This window comes from Quercus suber, unplaced genomic scaffold (assembly GCF_002906115.3).
Source record: "Quercus suber isolate HL8 unplaced genomic scaffold, Cork oak 2.0 scaffold_125, whole genome shotgun sequence".
NCBI lineage: Eukaryota > Viridiplantae > Streptophyta > Magnoliopsida > Fagales > Fagaceae > Quercus > Quercus suber.
In genome coordinates this window covers 1,113,990-1,134,929 of record NW_027069589.1, presented here as the reverse complement: position 1 = coordinate 1,134,929, position 20,940 = coordinate 1,113,990, and the positions used below count along the sequence as shown (strand labels likewise).

General features: G+C 32.2%; 1 protein-coding gene across 1 annotated transcript; it reads left to right on the top strand.

The window, feature by feature from the left end:
* The first annotated feature begins 10,006 nt into the window (after positions 1-10,006).
* On the top strand, positions 10,007-14,295 carry LOC112033099 (uncharacterized). Its single transcript, XM_065776007.1, has 5 exons — positions 10,007-10,208; positions 10,281-10,317; positions 10,444-10,586; positions 10,660-10,745; positions 13,936-14,295. Exons 1-5 carry the CDS (start codon positions 10,176-10,178, stop codon positions 14,009-14,011), a joined length of 375 nt encoding a protein of 124 aa, XP_065632079.1. The 5' UTR covers positions 10,007-10,175; the 3' UTR covers positions 14,012-14,295.
* Positions 14,296-20,940: the final 6,645 nt, after the last annotated feature.

The following is a 20,940-nucleotide window of genomic DNA, read 5'->3' as shown; positions in this document are numbered from 1 at the left end:
TGTGAACTTTGAAAGTAGTTAAAAATAATACACTTCTGGGACTCAATGATTATAATAATACAAAACAAAATACAGTTCTGCAAACCATATTAGAAGGCCTGATTGGACCAAGAAACGAAGAATCAGCTGGCTTAATGTTTTAGTCATAAGTGCAAAACTGATTACTATTGACTAAATATTAAAAACTTCTTGAAGTTTGAAATTAACACTATATATCATCTCTCTCTCTCTCTCAAAAAAAAAAACACTATAGCAGATATGGCCAAAGGAAGATATTGCTTAAACATGTGAAGAAAAAAAATAGAACAATAAATTTACTCATGTTAATAGAACAAAACCAATTTCTAGTTATTTAGCTTGGATGAAGGAAGTGTCTCTGATGTAAAACACATAACAGATACTTTTCGTGAGTAAAAAGATCACTAGAAATCAACGCACGAGAAATTCAAGAAGTAAAAAGAAATTATTGTTGACAACGACAGAATTGTATAAAATTTGGTGATATGAAGAGAAGCAGTTTTTCAAATTGACAAATTCCATGACTTATAATTTTGATTAAATTTGTATTGAGTTATCATTAGTGCAAGATTAATTGTGCAAGAAGCAACACAAATGAAGAAAAAATTTGTAATTTAGATAAAGTCTCGATTGAATTTTGATTGCACTTGGCACACTTGATTTATTAAGACTTGGGGACCTTGTTTTATACAAAATTTTTTGGATCATATTTCAAATTTTTTGATCATACACTTTTCAGAGGTGAAGAAAGGCAGAAACTCAAAGCAAACTGAGAGAAGAATCTAGCCTCCATCCCAATGAATCCAAAAATACAAAAAGAGATATTCCTATCTAGTGCATATTAATTTGTATAATCAAATCTTGAGATGAATCAACCTAGTGTGAAATTGTGGTATTTAAATGTGTCGAAGTTGATTAATTCCTCTTAAAATCAATAACGATATTTCGACTAATACAAGGAAAAAAAAAAGGGATATAAAACATGTTATTTGGTTAATAACTTAATATATTGAGCTTATAAATATACAGATTTTAATAATTTTTATAAGCATATACATAAATATAGATATATTTATAAACATAAGGATAATGTGTATACTGATATTAATTAATTGTTACTAAAATATTTTATTTCTCTATCTCGAAACAATTTTACAATTTCGAATTTCAAATATCATTTTGACAAATTTGAAATTTATACTTAGAATATGTGAACTTTAAAAATCGAAGTTCTCAAAACTTAAAAGTATAGAGGAAATTAATTAATTAATTTATTATTATTATTATTATTATTATTATTATTATTATTATTTTGATAGGAAGGTGAAATTTATTAGTAAAAAGGAAAAGAAACACTCTGAGCTCAACCATTAGGCCTAGGACAAAAGGCATAAAAATTTGCACCAACAAATTCAAAACAAAAGCATATGTCCTAGCTAAGATTATCTTACTATATGTATTTATGTATTACTAAATGAGAATGAGATGCCCATAAATTTGCAAATTATGCATAGTCCAAATTGATGGTTTAGTGCTTAGCCCAAAGCACTGATATATAGTTTCGGTTTAGCACTTGTAGAAAAAAAGAAAAAAAAAAGCATTAATCTATTATATATATATATATATATATAGGAAATGCTGACGAATGCCCTTAAGACACTAGTTAATAATCCATTTAAAATTTTTTTTATGGAAAATGAAAAAAAAAATATATATATATATATATATATAGGAAATGCTGACGAATGCCCTTAAGACACTAGTTAATAATCCATTTAAAATTTTTTTTATGGAAAATGAAAAAAAAAAAAACTAATATTTTGACTGTTTTTTTTTATTTCCCATAAAAGTGGTATCAAAACTTTTCTAAAATTGATTACTAAGGGCACTCGTTAGCATCAACCTATATATATATATATATATATTTTGCTAATACTTGTAAGTTTTTTAATTAAGCAAGGTAGAATCCTCTGCATTAGGATTTGCATAGTTCCATGCACGAGGCCCAAACAGAAGAGCTAAGTCCGCTTTAATTAGATACTATGATGATGAGTACATATTAAAGTTAGAGCCCACTTTATATCTGCAATTGTACATAAGCACTCTGTCTTCTGAAGAAAAATGATCAATAAAAACCAAACTATATGTGTAGGCATTTACACTGTCCTGTTTCTAATATCAGAAATCAGATTGCAGGGAATTTAGGACACTATGTGGCATGGAATGTCGCAGCCCTTAATGAATACAATCTACTATATCTATCAATATGAAAGAATAACAAAGAAATAATTGTTCCAATTTTAGTCAACAAATGATTGACACGGAACAATTAATATATATACTTGTCGCAACATGAACACCAATATGTTTGCTATTAAGATTTTTGAAATTATAGCTATGTACCTGTCAGTTTGACAAATTATCCCTCAGTTAAATTATTGTAAACAAACACAAAATGGTGTAAGCCATGACATTCTAACTGCAATTGACGTATGTAAAATATATGGAGCCCACAAAACGTTTCGATGGAACAAGATGAAAGAATCTCATAAAGGACGACTGATATTGTCTTCCACACAAATAAATACAAAATCATAAAGTTTGATTGTATGACTAACGTTTCCTACACCCCATGTTTTTCTACACATGATTAGATACACTCCAAGGAGTTGCCTAGTTGATGATAGATCCTTTTTCCAATTCCAGATTTCCTAAGATCCACAACAGTGAATCATGTTTCAAAGAAAGCTGTTGCTGTTGAGCTCGATGCAGTACAGGAAAGTCACTCAGTTTGCATTAGAGGAAGCTAAAGATGAAACATATAATGTGAAAAAGAGAGTTAGTAGAACGGTTGGCAATTAATCGTACGTGCATGGTTTGAATTTTGAGTCAATATGTTTTCACCAAGAAAAAATCTTGACTCTCCATTAAACATAAACAAGCCATATTGATTGAGCAAAGATTTCTATGTTCAGAATATAGAATTCAATGATCAAATTAATAAAACCAATAATTGAAGACGCTGACTGCTGTCAAACTCTACTTGTATTTTATTCCAGATATGTGGATGTGCGTTCATTCAGAATTTCAATCCTGTGTAAAGCCTGAACAAGGACAGAGCCAATAATATGACCTTGGAGGGCCAAATAAAAATATCATCATTAATTTTTTTTTCTTTATATATATACACACACACCATGTATGAAATCCTCTACCTCATGTATAGTAGTACAAAAGGGAATTATAAACAATATAAAATATAAGTTGAGTACATCCAATATGTGTACTACAAAATTATATTTATTAAATTTGACAAATTGTGTAATATTGACAAAAAGATTTGATATTTTTAACACCAATCGTTCATTTAGCTAATCATATTTTGTGTACTATACAAGTGCAGGAAAAAAAAAAAAAAAAAAACCACTAAGCATCTTTTATTTAAGTACCTAGTCATAAAGTGTAAAGACTAAAATTCTTATTTGCTTTCCTTTATTATTAGAGAATATTTTAAAAATAACTATGTATTCATAATAATTTTATGAATATCCAATCAATTTATAAATTGGTATATAATTATAAATTAAGAATACGGCAGTTTAGTGACACTGCATTCTCTTCTTCATGAAAAAACTAGGGTTCAAATCACTCCAATTATTATAAATATCGAATTCTAGAAAAAAAAATGTAATAATATATATATATATATATAACTTAATTATCACTAATGAAATTGTGGCTCTATTTAAATGATTATAGATAGCCGCCACATACTTTCATATAAAAATTATCATTTAAAAATAATTTTATTTATTGATATCTAAAAATTTTAATTAGGATTTAAGGTGTAATAAGTCGAAGTGTCTAACTATCTTTATAGTCTTCGTCTCAAAAAAAGAGTTTGAAGTGTCTAACTACTTTACCTGTTCATATATACATAAGCCTATTAAGATACTTTTTTAATATGCACATATATATTTTGGATTTTTTTAAATTGTCTTAAGATATTTTTTAATATACCCTAGCTTCAATTACCTAACTCTCTTATTATTATTTTTTAAAGAATTTATTTACCTATCATTGGCTTACCTAACTCTCTTATTCTTAGCGAGGGACGTGCTTAAGTCATTGGTTTTTCTATCCATCAATCTTAATCATGGCACCACTAATTTTATTATTTTATAAAAAAAAGTTTGGTTATTTGATCTCCTGATACTCCATGGAGGCCGCTTCACCGAGACATATAATATAAATAATATAAGTAGCAACGGGGACATGGTTAGTACTTATCCACTATCTATAGTTTTGAATAAGTCCATAAAGGCATCCTCATTGTTCTACACAGGCATCCAAAGTACCTATCGTTATCTTACTTACAAAAAGTCTTAAGCAGTAATTACAGGGAAAGGATGTGTATTGGACTCGATAGAATGTTACTACCTAGTGATTTTTGAATACATGACAACATCCTGTCAGATCCTGTATACATGACATTGACCTAAGTTGAACCCATTATTAAGTACCCCTAGCAATACAATTTACTTTCCTAACAAAGAACATCGACATACTATGGCTCATTTTACGTGTGTAATATAAAGAACTGATAAGTCAGATAGTAATTAATACTGAGAGCATCAAAATTATCAAGAATTTGTTGAGAATCCCCTATCGATGCAAGAAGTTATATATGATAAATTATTGCACAAATACTCTATTTAGTGTGAGTTTGGAGAGCGGCAGAAGTGGCATTTTGCATGTCTGTGTTTTTTTTGGCTGGGTCCTATGTACTGTTTATAGGACCCACAAATACGGAATTTAACAAATTTTTCTTTAAAACTGAGTTTTACGATACTATTTACACATTAAAAAATTATTATGCTACAGTATTTTCAACAATAAATTTTCAGTTTTCAACCATAAGTGATATCCAAACAAACAATTACTGCAAAACAAAGAGATACAATTCAAATTGGCCTTATGGCCATCTCAATCCAAAGCCTAATTATTCAAAGGGGACGGATTAAAGAGAGGTATTGGCCCATTCTAATTCAAAAAGCAACCCATCTGGTACTAGCATGTCTTGAATCTCTTTTTCTTTCCTTTTTATTTTTTATTTTTTTAATTTTTTTTAACTTTATTAAAGAAAAAGCTTGTCTTGAATCTCTTGATACGAATAACCAATGAATTTCACCATTTAACAACTATTCTAACAATAAGAAATAGTCAAACTGAGATATTATCGTGAAAAAGTAAGATAGTTTTTTTAAGAATTGAAATTGATCTAAACGTATGTCTCCATTCTTAATGTAATGATGGCTTTTGTCTATTGATGTAAACATAATTGTCATATTTTGTTTTTCTTGCTCAGCATAGTGTTAAAGAAAATGATTTTTAAGTTGAGGTCACTTTCACTTCTTTTATCTCCAATATTAATATATTGTGTTTGTGTTGCTTTTTCATATTCTAATTTTGATTTTTGATGTCACTTTCGAAAATCCTGTGTCAATTGACAAAGATACTTGGACTCATCCGTTTACCAAAAAAAAAAAGCGAAAATGCACTTTTCGCCTCTATATTTTGGGTCAATTCTTATTTTGGTCCCAAAATTGATTTCTTTGTAAATTTCATCTCTAAAAAAAAAAAATCGTTTTTAAAATAGCCCCTGCCGTCAACCCACTCACGGAAACCTACTACGTGGCAGACGGAATGCCGTTTCCTACTACGTGGCAGACGGAATGCCGTTTCCTACTATGTGGCAGACGGAATGCTGTTTTTGCTGACGTGGCACTAACGTAGCCATTAAAATATTATTAAAAAAGATTATTTGGCATTTTTTGAATGCCACATCAGCATTTTAATTTTTTTTAAAAGTCATGTCAGAAAATTTAAACAAAAAATAAATTAATTTTTTTAAAAACAGCCTAAAATCTAATTTAATCAATTTTTTTTTTAACTTTTCATTAATTTTTCGTAAGAACGTGACAGTTTGTTCTTCGTGTTCTTCCCAAATCCAAGAAACAAACCCAGCAAACAAATCCAATCTCTAGCAACCAAATCCAATCTCCATCACTGCCAGGAAAACAAAAAATAAATCTAACAAACCCATAAACTCATAAATTTCACATTCAAATTATCAAATTCCTATTCCAAATTCATCTTGATCATGAATCCCGAATATTCAATCCCAACAACAACCTAGAATATTCAATCCCAGGAACAAAAGAATAGAAACCCACCATCTCCCTCGTCAACCCAATCATATGGGTTTGAGAGCCACTGCCTGGGGTGGCGATGTTGGTGAACGGCAGGGGTGGAGGTAAGGGTTTTGGGCATGGCTAAGATCAGGCCAGATCACAATCCAAACTGATTTGAATCAGCGGACCCAACCACCGATCCGTGTTCACAACACCCACCGATCCGAGTTCACCAAAACCACCGAGTGGCGGCGCTCTTCTTCACCAGACCCACTTCTCCAAGCCCTCACGGCTCACATTCTTCAATCAAACCCACCAAATCATCACCAACATCAACATCATCCCCATCACGATCCTTACCCGCATCAATCTATGAAACTCAACCCCCACAAACTCCATCCTCAAAACCAACACCAACATCATCAAAAATTCCAAGAAATCCCATGATCAAACCAAATACGGTTTGATCGTGAGATGGGTTTTGTGGGTCTTCAATTTAAAGGGTTATGGGTTCTCTTGATCTTGATTTTGATTTTTGAGTGGTCATGCTGTTTGGCTCTTGAGAGATGAGAGAGTGAGAGATGAGAACAAGATGGAGCTTGAGCTTCAATCTTTACGGCTTGAAAAAGTAAATTTTTTTTTGTTTGTTTTTCATTTTTTTAAATAAAATTAAAATGGAGAAATCTGGTGTTTATTTTTAATAATATTAAAATTAAAATTGAGAGTAGCGCTGACGTGGCATTTAAAAAATACCAAATAATTTTTTAATAATATTTTAATGATCACGTCAGCACCACGTCAGCAAGAAGGGCATTCCATCTGCCACGTAGTAGGTTTCCGTGAGTGGGTTGACGGCAGGGACTATTTTAAAAACGATTTTCTTTTTTTAGGGATGAAATTTGCAAACAAATCAATTTTGAGACCAAAATGAGAATTGACCCAAAATGTAAGGACGAAAAGTGCATTTTCACCAAAAACAAAAAAGATACTTGGACTCATCTTCAACTTTTATCCAAACCTCTAAAATTGCATTTCTGATGCCCGAAAATCAACTGATCACATAAAAATAATACACAACATCAAACTAGCTTCAAAAAAAAAAAAAAAAAAAAAAATTATCAGAGAAGAAGGATCATGTCCCTCCCATACCAAATGGTGATGGTGTTGTCTATTTTCCCCATGAAATCACTATCCCTAGGTGAGTTGTCCTTTAATCTCTCCTCATCTTTCTGGTATCTATATTAATTTAGTTATAATTAGTTGAGTGTTCAAAAGCCTTTGTTTTTTAACTTCTGTTATGGAAAATTGTCAAGTTTGTTGCTTATATGATATTTTACATTCTATGTGGTAGAGTGGTTTTTTATTGGACAAGTCATATGTAATTATGAGAGGCAACATTGCATTTTAGACATGTTCATGAATTTTACATAATGAATTGATTTTGTCAAATATCATTCTCATATTTCTTACAAATTACACCCATTTTGTTTGACATGTTTTCATTTTCGTACCTATTCTCTCAATTTTTTTTTCATTTCAGTTCTTTAACTTACGTCTATATCCAATGTGGTCCTTCCATCTACTTGCAACAAATTGGCTACTGTTAAGCCCTAAAAATGATGTAGTTTTGAATTTTTCAGTTTCTAAATCTTAAATAAGTAGAAAAATCACTTCTTTAATATTATTGTTCAAAAAACATATAAGAAATTGTTACAAATTTTTTTTTTGTGCTTGTTGATAAAGCACCAAGCCTATAATCACATTGACGCCACAAGCCACCACTGTGAACACTTTCCTCACTGGCACAACTAAAAAAAAACTTTATGCTAGGGGCTGCACAACCCAACCTGGGAACTAAACACCAACCTTGCCTGATTAAGCAAGTTCAGCAACAACACCAGCCTGGTGATACCTCTCATCAAACACCTTCATTGTTCTTGCCCCTATCCCTACATGCTAAGCCACGGCCAACTTGCTGCCAAACCCAATCACCCAACTGCTACACATCGGCCAAAAATCTCATCATGCCAAAGCACCACATCACCCAAAATTCGGCCCTCAGTTCATCACAAACACCACCCAATCAACTCAACCCATCTGCCATAGCCTTCCACACCATCCTCTGAACACCATCATCTCCAAATATCGTGCTGTTTGAAGCCACCCAAGGGCAATCGCAAACCATATCATCAATCCCAAGCTACTAGCTTGAGCTCTTCCCACCCAGTCACCAAGAAATGGCGCAGAGAGAGAATGAGAAAGAAATAGAGGATGTAAATTGGGAAAGGCTTTGGTTGAGGAGGAAGATCATTTTATTTAAAAAAAAAAAACATATATGTAGGAATTAGTTGATTTTTTTTTTTTTGGGGGGGGGGGTTTAATTATATATTTTATAGGGAAAATTTTTCAAAACTACATTTTGGGAGACTGGCAACCCATTTTATGGAGGTGTATGAAAGAACTACATTGGAAACATTTGTAAGTTAAAGGGTGGGAATGAAGAAAAATAATGAAACTATATGGAAGAAAATGAAAATAGGAAAAACATAGAAAGTCTTGAATCCATGATCTCACCCTTCTCCTAGCTCTTAGAAAGGGAGGAGGTACAATTATGAGTTACAGCTCATAGGCCTGGGGCTATGAAAATTACACATATTAAAATTGATCGAATGTGAGCTAATAAATTTTATTCAGAGACTGAAAGAATATTGAAATGCAAGAAATTCATGCTTTAAATAACTTATAATTGTGCCTTTCATATATAAAAGAGTTTTTTAGTCTGTACCAGGTGGCACCTCTTTTTATGCTGTATGTTTAATTCATGCTATTGGTTGTCTAAACTTGTAATTTATTTAAGATAGTTTTATTCCTACAATAAGGAGGATAGGGCTAAGATAGTTTGAGGGGCAGAATTGGTGATTTGTGGGTAAAGGTATCATGGAAGGAGGGTGGCCATAGGAAAGAAGTAATTTCATTTACTTTTTGAAGTGGCAGAGATGCTTTTCTTTTCTTTTTTAAATAATTTTTTTAATGAGATTTGGGTATTCTAAATGGGTGATATAAATGCCAAGGAAATTGATGTAGTCATGAAGGATTAATTTGTTGCTAACTCACAAATTCATCTATTGAAGTTGAAGCGGTGTGATTTTAAATTTCTAGTTTTGTGTGTTCTAGGCTTAAATTTTTTATTTTATTTTTTTTTAACAAGTAATGATTATTTTTATATTTAGGGGAAAAACTGTAAGTTCTGCAATCTGTTCTGATTAAGGGTACATTTGATGCAATGTAATAAACACTGTAATGGAACAGCTATTAAATAGGAATAACCATTCACTTGTTTGGTTAGGTTTTTATTACAAGTAGTAGCTATTCCTTCTCAATATGGTTGTAATTGCTATTGCTTAACCTACATAATTAACTNAAAAAAAAAAAAAAAAAAAAAAATTATCATTAAAGTTACATTGAAATAAGTTACTTTTACCATAACCTTAATTACCAATTATAAGTAAAAGTATAAAGTAAAATAAAATGGTAAAAACTTAAAAGATCACATATAAAAAAAAATAAAAAAAATAAAAAATAAAAAAGAAAAAAGAAAAAAAAGAAAAAGAAAAAAGAGGTATGATGTATTAATCTAAGCAGGCTTTTGAAATGGGCCTTATGTGTTGAACAGTTCCAAAATTTAAAGCCCCTCAGGCCCAATGAAAAATGGCTATTACCCTATTTTTTCAAATGGGCCCAATGCAATTTGTTTTTAATAAAAATTCCCAAACAGCAAATATATATATATATATATCTCCAATCCAATCGGATTGGATTAGCTTACACTTAAAGTTCCAAAAAACAGTCCGATCAGAACTCTTTCTCTCTTCTCGTCAAAACTTCACACACGAATATTTATTAGGGTTTTTCGAAAATTTACAGTCTTTCAATTTTAGTCTGATCAGAGATTATTCCACAACCATGAACTGCGAAGTTTGCCAACTCAAAGATTTGGTAAGCTTTTTCCACATTCACTCAAAAAATTTATATCTATTTAGCTTGATTTAATATAAAATTGCTTTATAGGAAGTGGAGCACTTCGAGATACGAGAAGTTCTACGCTGTAAGATACTATTTTTTTTTCTCAAATTTTTTGTTTTTGTTTTGCGTTTTTAACTATAATAAGGTTTTTTTTTTTTTTTTTGGTTATTGATTTGAATAGAGTTTTGAGGGGAAATTTTGTGTGCAGGCATACTACACACAATTGTGTTTCATCGGGCATTAGGTTTAGTGCGACCTAAAGACGTTGATTTGGAACTTTTTGATGTTACCTATGTAAGTCATTCTGAATTTTGTCCTCTTTCTTTGATTGGATCAAGTCTTTGTAGTTGCGTATTATGATTATTTGAAGTAGTTAAGGTTCAGTGAATAAATGTCCAAAGTATAACATTTCATTGGTCAATAGGTGTTTGAGAATGGTTTACAAGGATTAGTTGTTGTGTTGGATGCCTTTGGTTTTGCTCTTTTTGTTTTTGGAGCTTATTTGCTTATGTATAGTGTTTTAAAGCCTCATAGATACCCACTTTCAGCGAATCAGCAAATGAGCTAAACCAGAAGTGCGTTTGAATGCGCTTTGTTGATTGCATATTAGCTGAGAGCATTGTAGAAAAAGTGGGGGATTTTTTTATTTATTCTTATTTTTCTGGGTGTGGAGCCTGCCAAAATAAGCTGAAAAGGCTGGCTTTTTCTCTAGGCTTGCTAAACAAACTCTCAGAATAATGTTGTGCAGCAAGTTCCCACTGAAATATGCATTCACGGGGGGGGGGGTTTAATTATATATTTTATAGGGAAAATTTTTCAAAACTACATTTTGGGAGACTGGCAACCCATTTTATGGAGGTGTATGAAAGAACTACATTGGAAACATTTGTAAGTTAAAGGGTGGGAATGAAGAAAAATAATGAAACTATATGGAAGAAAATGAAAATAGGAAAAACATAGAAAGTCTTGAATCCATGATCTCACCCTTCTCCTAGCTCTTAGAAAGGGAGGAGGTACAATTATGAGTTACAGCTCATAGGCCTGGGGCTATGAAAATTACACATATTAAAATTGATCGAATGTGAGCTAATAAATTTTATTCAGAGACTGAAAGAATATTGAAATGCAAGAAATTCATGCTTTAAATAACTTATAATTGTGCCTTTCATATATAAAAGAGTTTTTTAGTCTGTACCAGGTGGCACCTCTTTTTATGCTGTATGTTTAATTCATGCTATTGGTTGTCTAAACTTGTAATTTATTTAAGATAGTTTTATTCCTACAATAAGGAGGATAGGGCTAAGATAGTTTGAGGGGCAGAATTGGTGATTTGTGGGTAAAGGTATCATGGAAGGAGGGTGGCCATAGGAAAGAAGTAATTTCATTTACTTTTTGAAGTGGCAGAGATGCTTTTCTTTTCTTTTTTAAATAATTTTTTTAATGAGATTTGGGTATTCTAAATGGGTGATATAAATGCCAAGGAAATTGATGTAGTCATGAAGGATTAATTTGTTGCTAACTCACAAATTCATCTATTGAAGTTGAAGCGGTGTGATTTTAAATTTCTAGTTTTGTGTGTTCTAGGCTTAAATTTTTTATTTTATTTTTTTTTAACAAGTAATGATTATTTTTATATTTAGGGGAAAAACTGTAAGTTCTGCAATCTGTTCTGATTAAGGGTACATTTGATGCAATGTAATAAACACTGTAATGGAACAGCTATTAAATAGGAATAACCATTCACTTGTTTGGTTAGGTTTTTATTACAAGTAGTAGCTATTCCTTCTCAATATGGTTGTAATTGCTATTGCTTAACCTACATAATTAACTATTAAAATATAGTTACCAAAATGCCCAAAGCTACTACTGCTATTCTCTTCTCCATTAGATTCTCTCTCTCTCTCTCTCTCTCTCTCTCTCTCTCATTATTTTTCATAGCTTCGTTGATGATTTGTTGAAGTTTTCTTTAGGCTTTAGATGAGATTTCTTTTACATTTTCTTGGTTATTCTATCACCACGAGATAATGGATGGTTTTTTTTTTTCTTCTTCCTTTTACCAAAATGGATGGGATATTTCTTTTAAATCTTTTTTTTAATAGCACAAAATATATACAAGAAGAATACCAGTAATGCACAATTCCCAGCTTCGCAAATCTTCATTATCTAGTGGTGGTAGAAGTCTGGCTTCAGGTGACAATACTCAATTTTAGTTTAAAAATAGGGAATTCTTTTTAAAGGGTATTATATCACCCATTTAATTAATTGCTTGTTGTATCCCCACCGTGTCATTTCCTAGTTTTTCAAGAAATGCATTGTTGCTAAGTCCCATGTCATGTCGTGTCCTATGTCATGTTTGTGTCTTTGCTACGTAGGTTTTTAGTTTACTAGTCAAACTAAGAGTGCTAATACTATTAGTACAAGAAAGAGTCCATATATATATATATATATCTGTACAATTGTGTTCAATAAACTCAAAAGAATATATGAATTCAATAAAAATTGGAGTATTTTGGGCATGTAGGCTTTCATGTGTTATTTTCTTCCTCTCTTCTTTCATTCTTGTGCTATCGTTCATGGGTACTTGTCATATGGACCCTGAACACCATAAATTTCTCTCTTTTCCTCTCTCTTTACAACTCCAAGTCAAGCCCTTTTACATATCAAAACCCTAAAACCTCACATACTTTATCAAATAGCCCTTTAAAAAATAGGATCATCAAACTTTCTAGCCAATTTTAAGCCCAACCCTTTCTTCTAAGGCTCTAAATCCTAGATACACAAATCCTCCTAATCCTTAACCTGCTACAAGCACGTGTATACCCCAATTTGTTCTACATCAATTGTGTTCGCATGATTAGTAGTTGTCAGTACTGTACATCATTTAACTACTTTGTAACATTAGTAAATAGTCATGGAGCCAGGTAGGTCAGCTTGAAGAATTGGTCATGGAGCCAGATAGGTTCTGGTTACAGTTGTAGTTGCATGACATATACATACTAGAGGAAGGCCACTGATTTCCTTTCATGCATAGTACCTTTGGGGCTTTTTTTTTCTATGCAAAAGCATATATTGATGGCTATTTCTGGTTTCTGTTGGCTAATAATTTCCCCTGTTGGTCATGCCTACAATTTTAGTTGACAAAATTATAGGATGGTTAATTTTAGGATATATCTAACCAAAAAGTAAAAAATCTACGTTAGAAATATAAAGGTTGCCATCTTAAACAAAGGCCAAAACAATGTGTTGACTGTATTTAGTGAAGGTTGCCATCTTCTGCCTATTCTACCTACGGAAACCATACATGCTTCAGAACCATCAGGCTGGCTCTTGGCAAGCTATTCTTTAGTTGAAAACAAGGTCAAGCTTAGGTCTATGTTGCTGGTACTTTGTTACTGTTCTTTTGAACAGACTCGGTTGTAATTTTTAGGAAGCTCTTCGTTTAGAGCTTTCTTTTGTTAATAAAATTCTATTACATATAACAAAAACTGTTTCTGAACAAATTAGCTGCATCTTTGTGCAACAAATGTATTTAGAATCGTGGGCATGGGGTCAGATAACATTGATCAACTGCCCTTCATGCATTATTCTTGCTTTTGTTAAGAGGGTGTTGTTTCTTCTAAATTCTAATAATTTCTATTAGGAAGTTTCTCTCAAGCTCATGATTAGAGTGCTGAGTTTATGTTGTGCTGCCATTGGCCAGTTCATCAGATTCTGCATTTGGAATGGACATGATCAAGAGGATGCTTCAAACTGGGCATCCAACCATGCTCAGCTGATTATCAAAGTTGACAAGCTATACTACTTATTCCCAGTGTGTTCCAGAAGTAAAATGGATTCTTATGTTAATATCTCAGCGTGTATATATCAAGTGGGTGCAGAGAGCTGCTGAACCCAGCAACAGTTCGAAAGTAAATCCTAGGTGCATTTTAAGTTGCTTTATCTTTGTAAAAATATTCTTCCTTTATAACCTTTCCTTTATACCCTTCTCCATTTCCCCGGTCTATCCCTGCCGATGCACATATTATCCATGTATATAATGAATTGAGACCAGTTTGATCAACCAGGACCATATAGGTGATTTCATATTATGGGCACGTTACATGTTTGCTTGCTGATTAAAAATGATGATTTTTTTTTAATAAACAATAATACTTATTAGAACACACACAACAATAATAATATTAATGTTTTAAACCAAGTTTATAATATATTATTTAACCAGAGTACAATTACAAAATTGTCTAATAGTTGTAAAAAAAAATGATAAAGTTGTATATGCCATATGGTCTACCAGTGGAACTGGCATCTTTTAAAGGTTCCTTAGTCAAATATTCTTTGTTTTGGCATATGTATGAAAATGATCAGGCAGTGGCGGATTCATGAATGTTTCTCAAGGTGTTCTTGAGTGGGATTGCTTTGTTACAATTTTTTTTTTTTTTTTTTTTTTTGGCGGATTCATGAATGTTTCTCAAGGTGTTCTTGAGTGGGATTGCTTTGTTACAATTTTTTTTTTTTTTTTTTTTTAGATTTTAGTTCAATTTTTTTTTTTTTTAGCTTTTTCTTTTTGCTTGAAAGCAATGTTATGAATACCGTTTCAGTAGGAATGGCAATGGATTGGGTTCGGGTTGGGTTTTTGCATTCCTGGACCCGACCCGCGGGCCAAGACCTGCGACTCAATTATTAATCGTTTTTTTTTTTCGGGGCTTAAACCTGCCCTGCCAGGCCCTACGGGCCCCGTTTAGCCGCTTGGGCCCAAATCTGGCCCAACCAAAATTTTTTTTTAAGCCCATTAAGATTTTTTGCCAGATTCAAGCCCATTCAAGCCATATATGGCAGCCCATTCAAGCCCATTAAGATTTTTTTGTATTAAGAATAAAAAGGCTAGGAAATTATGGACAACAATCATCATCACCTCTAGCAACCCACCAAAGCTAGCAACCACTTATTAATGAAACTCAGCCCAACCACCCAAAGCCATCCATCTAAACTGCCACCACCACTGAAACACAACAGAATTGAGGGGAAAAAAAATAGCACCAGCCACGACCATCACCACCATCGCTGAACCACAACAACCCATAAATCACGAACCACCACCACTACAACATTGACACACCGCAAACCCAAAAACTTCAACAAAATTTCCATACATGCCGAGCCACAAACAATCACCAAGATCCATACCCACTACCAAATCACCAGCCACCACCGCCAATCAAACACCACCATCACCAAATAACAAATACCCAACATAACCTTTAGTTTTGAGATGAGAACAAAGAGGAGGAAATGGGTTAGTGTGCTTGGCTAGGTTTGGGTGAAATGAGAGAGTAAATCTGGGTTTTGTCACCGTTGAGAAAGAGAAAGAGTGTATGTGTGTATGTTTGTGCGAAGAGGACAGATTAAAGGGTTGGGTTGAGCCGTTGCCTTTGTCGTGTTCAAAAACCTAGAAACAACCATTAATCTAAACCCAAGACTCACGCTAGCAAAACCTAGAAATGAGCAAGGTTTAAGCCTTTGCCGCCTCCTTTAGTTTGCCGTTACCATCGCCACCGAGGGAGACTTACCTGAGCCGTTAAGATGGGAGAGAGGAGAGTGATTGGAAATTATGGGCAAAAAAAAGGCTGAGAAATGAGAGAGACAGAGAGAGTGTCAGACTGAGGGAGGGAGGCTAAAGAAATTAGGGGTTAGGTTTTATATTTATATATATATATATATATATAGGGTATTTTTGTAATTTAGGGTACTAGGTTTTTAAACGGGTCGGGTTTTGAGTCGGGTCTCAGATTTTTTTGATAAAACCCGGACTTACTTCGGGTTTTTTTTTTAAAAAAAAAACCCATACCCGACCCTATTCCTAATCGAACTAGATAAAACCCGGCCCATTAGGGTCAGGGCGGGCCGGGTACCCGTGGGTCAGGCAAAAATTGCCATCCCTATGTTTTAGGCCATGTTTCAGTTTGTTTAATGGAACGGAATATTTCGGTATCGGTCTATTTCAGCGTATCGTTTTAGAGTATTTCAGAGTTTCTAAAAAAATTAAAAATAATATATATTTATATTTCCTTATACAACATAAAATTATTGATCCAAATAAGTAAACTTCAAATAAAACAAATCATTTAGTTTTTTTTTTCTTTTGAATTTCAAATCATTTAATTATTACATAAAAATTATTATTTTAAAATATAAATATATAATTAAATAATAAAAACAACAATCACAAATAGTACAATAAGAGTGTATTTATATATATCACATTGGGAAGAGGCAAGACTTAATAAATAAGTTTAAATCAAATCTTTTTGTCAACTTTTTGAGTTTTGGAAATATATCACATTGGGAAGAGGCAAGACACAATAAATAAGTTTGGGAAGAGGCAAGACTTAATAAATAAATAAATAAGTTTGCTTTTAAAAAAATAATAATAAATAAGTTTGAAATCAAACTCTACTGTCAGCATGTTGAGTTTTGTCATTTCCAAAGCTTTGTCACGTGGGTGGGGTCAGCAAGCTAAAAGTCTAAAAGGCATACACTAAAGAAAAATCTTGACAAAGCAAAAACTAGTGTAAACAATAAGGATGCGTAGAAAACTTACCGAACCACTAAATCCAATTCAACCTCACTCGATCTGTCAGGTTGGGTCAGTTTTTAAGGTTTGGTGGGTTGAGTTGGGTTACAAAAATTATTTTTATAGCAGGTCGGATTGGGTTTGGATCATAAAATTACAAACCCGTCAAATCCGACCCGAGCTATCTATATTTAATATATATTTAAAATATATTATATGTTTAATAATTTTTTTTTTAAAACTAGTTGTTGGGCACTTTTATATATATATATATATAAAACTAGTTGCAGGGCAATTTATATATATATATATATATATTTAAATATATATTATATATTAATAAATTTTTTTAAAAACCAGTTGTAGAGCAGCACTTCTTTAATGTCTCCTACTAATACTAATTTAATATAATATATATATATATATATATATATAATATTATATAATTAATAAATTTTTTAAAATAACCAGGTCTTCCTATCCCATATAAAAACCAATTACTTCACACAAACCCTAGTAAATTAATATTGTTGTTTAGTCATTAGTGTTGTTTGCCTTTAAGGAGTTACATTGATACTAATCTTTGGATTTTTTTTTAATATGTTAATATCTATATTTTTTTTCTACTCAATTTAATAATAATAATAATAATAATAATAATAAAAATTTGTCAAATCCATAGGTTCAACCTGACCCAACCCAACCCATGTGGGTTGAGTTGGACTTATGTGATGGGTTGGGTTGGGTTAAATTTTTTTTGACCCACCATAGTGAGTTAAGTCAAAAAATCCCCTAAACCCGACCCAACTTGACCAATGCACATCCCCAGTAAAAAATGAAAGAAGAGGCAAACTAGCAGAGCATCTGGGACGAAGCAAAAAAGAAGAAAAGGAAGAAGAAGAAGAAGGGGCGATCTTTTGTTTCTTTGGATGTTTCTAATTTGTTTTGAGGGTGTTCTAATTTTTTTTTAAGGATAGATAAGTAAAAAATTTTAAATTATAACATAATGTATATAATTTTTTTTTTTCAAGTTAAGGTGATTTTGAGACCACCTTAGCCTAAACATGACGCGGCCACTGCCGTCAGGTTGATAATTTCATTGATATTCAACTGGTGCAGAGGGCATTCTTTTTATATTCCATAGTGGGACCCAAATCCTTATTTACAGGTATATCATATATGATATTGACACATGCTAAATGAGAAATATATACAATAAAGTCAACTCAGGAAGGATGTACAAGTAGTTGGCATAATTTTGTCATGCAAATGTATCTGCTAATAAATATTAGGGTGATGTAATGCTTCAAAGTTCAAAATATCAATATCGTATGATTGCAATTTAAATATGTATCGATGTATCCGCCGAGTGCGGTGGGCATCTTGAATCTATTGGTTATTTTTTACGATATTGCAAAATTTGCAATGAATCAAAATCTATTAGTAAAAGCATAAGGCCTCCTTTCTTTTTTTCTTTCTTTTTTTCTTTCTTTATTTTTTTTTACTTTTTTTATTTTACATATTTACTTTTTAAAATATCACATATCACATTATTTATTCTACACTACATTTTATTAAAATATCAAATTTTTTTGATTTTTTTTTAATTGTTTATCTTTCTTCACACACAACAATCACTATCTACTCTCTTCCTCATCTTTGAGATACATAAAGAAACTAAGAAAGAATAAACAACTAAATGTAAAATGAGTATTGTTAATGTATATTTACATAATTATACATGGATTGATGTAGGTTATTTTAAGGTAAAATTATATAAATTTTTTTTTTCCTATTATACACGAATTAATGTGAATGATCTAACTGGTTGGGCATCTTGTTGAAAGAATTGGCTTAATTTGGCCTTTCTTTATAAGAATGACTAGACATGGCAAGTTAAATGCAATTTTGATTAATGTCTTCGGGCTATGATGTATTTGTACTCAGATTTTCATGGAATGCAATAGAATGTCTTTCATCATAAGGAACATGGCTGGAAATAAATTGGTATGCTTAGCTTTGCTTCATAGAATGTACTTACCTTAAAAAATTCTTTTCCCATCAAGAGCTTTATATTTCAATAGACATTTTACGGCATTTTCATTTGATATGGTTCATGTACAACTCCACTACCATTGAATTAAAATAAATAAATAAATAAATCTTTACTTGATGGGCATTGTGGAGTATTTGGTTGGGTAAAAATGTCAAATCAAACTTGAACTCTTCAAAGAATAATGCTTATACCACATAAAGTGGCACAATTTGTGCCACAACTCGTCCATGTGACGAGTTATGAGTGGTAGAGAGGTGATTTCTATATAAACCCATCATCACTTCTTTAACACTTACAACTCGCCATATAAAAAAGTTGCGGTATAAATTGTGCTATTTTATATGTCACTAGTACAACTCTTTTTCCAAAGCACTCCTTAGTTACCACCGACAATCATCAAAAAAAAAAGAAGAAGATATGACTGGGGTGGTGGTCCCATGGCCTCAGGCATCAATTTGGTCACTGGGTTTGTCACCATGTGAGAAATTGGCTTTGGAGGATGAATTTGCCTGTAGTAGTGATAGTTTTTAATTGAAACAGACAACATTGACCCCATTTTAAAATCCCATGTTGATGATTGTGGATTTCTCCTCCAAAGAATTTATTGTAAGAAGGTTGTATTTGTGTGAAAATTTGACTTCATTTAGAGGATGAATTATGGACTACAACTTGCAAATTCCATAGCGTTTTTTTTTTTTTTTTTTTGGAAATTGAATTGAATGTGCTTGTAAGCCGACAAAGCATGCCTTCATAGAAGAAAACAAGAGTGTAGATGCATTATTGACTACTATTATGTAACTCGTGCTTATTCACAAAATGTAACTCGCACTTATTCACAAAAATTATGAATTGTAGTGATATTATTGATATTAGTTTAGGTTATTTTATGTAGGACATTAGTTCGACTAGAATATTTAGAGGTACTAAAATAATTTTTTCTTACAATTTTAATAGTATTGGTTGTGTCATAATTTTGAAAATTACTATTGGACACTAATATATAATATCAATTTATTATCACTATCTGTGAAATTCTACTAAATACAACACAAAATAAAAGAATAAATTGGTTTAATAGTACCTCCTAAATTGATTGGATAAGTGCATTGGATCATTTAGCTCAATTACAATTTATTACATTTAAGATCTTTACACACAAAATATCTAAATAGAAATAGTATACAAAAAATATACTCATTAGTTCAAAAAAAATAAATAAATAACAGCAAAAATCTGAATAATCTAATTTGTAGGAAAAGCTAACAAAAGCAAAATCTAATTTAGATTCTAATCAAATTTTATCTAAGATTTGGTTTTATATATAAATATAAATATATATATATGTGTGTGTGTGTGTGTGTGTGTGTGTGTGTGTGGGGGGGGGGGGGGATGCAGGCCCAAATGTATATTAGGCCTTGGGCCTTGTTCGAGGAGGTCCCATGGTCCAAGAATAGATCAATAGCAAGGAAAGCGCAATACTTCGAACTTTTTGAGCAAATTGTGACTATAGAGGGTGGGAGAGGTTGTCCAAGGAGGAATATCCCCTCGGCTAAACGCAACGAAGATCAAGATGTACCTCCTACTATCCAGGGTGACGTTCCAAGAGGTTTTGTTGATAAAGACATGCATCATGAATGTACAGGGAGGATGGGAGCTAGGAAATATCTAAGAGAAAATTGTTGTCACCGTATTAAATGTCCTGCAGTTAATATTTTAGCTACATTTACGTGGAGAAGACCCTTGAACAGTGCTGCCTTGGTTACCCCAACTCACAGAAGGTCAGAAAAGATGTCTAATAGGATAAGCACTTAAGTAGTAGACTGAATGATCAATAAATAGAGGGCTAAGATCATTCAAAAGAAAATATATAATTAGGGCTGTCCAACCGATTGGATGACCGAACCAAACTGACCGAACCCGCTCAACCCGAAGCCCAGCGGTCGGTTCCAGATACCAAAGTCTGTCAGATGCGGGTCTAATTAACACAAAAACTGAAGTTTCAGTTCGAGTGATGGTTTAAAAGTTTGAAAACCGTAGCAACCGACTCGACCGAAACTATTGCTCCATTGCTGATTTAA

Bases quoted from the DNA above. Each gene is read 5' to 3' on its own strand.
- LOC112033099 (XM_065776007.1), top strand. From the start codon at position 10,176: ATGAACTGCGAAGTTTGCCAACTCAAAGATTTG. The intron at 10,209-10,280 runs GTAAGCTTTTTC...ATTGCTTTATAG, and splicing joins TTTGCCAACTCAAAGATTTG to GAAGTGGAGCACTTCGAGAT. The intron at 10,318-10,443 runs GTAAGATACTAT...TTTTGTGTGCAG, and splicing joins GATACGAGAAGTTCTACGCT to GCATACTACACACAATTGTG.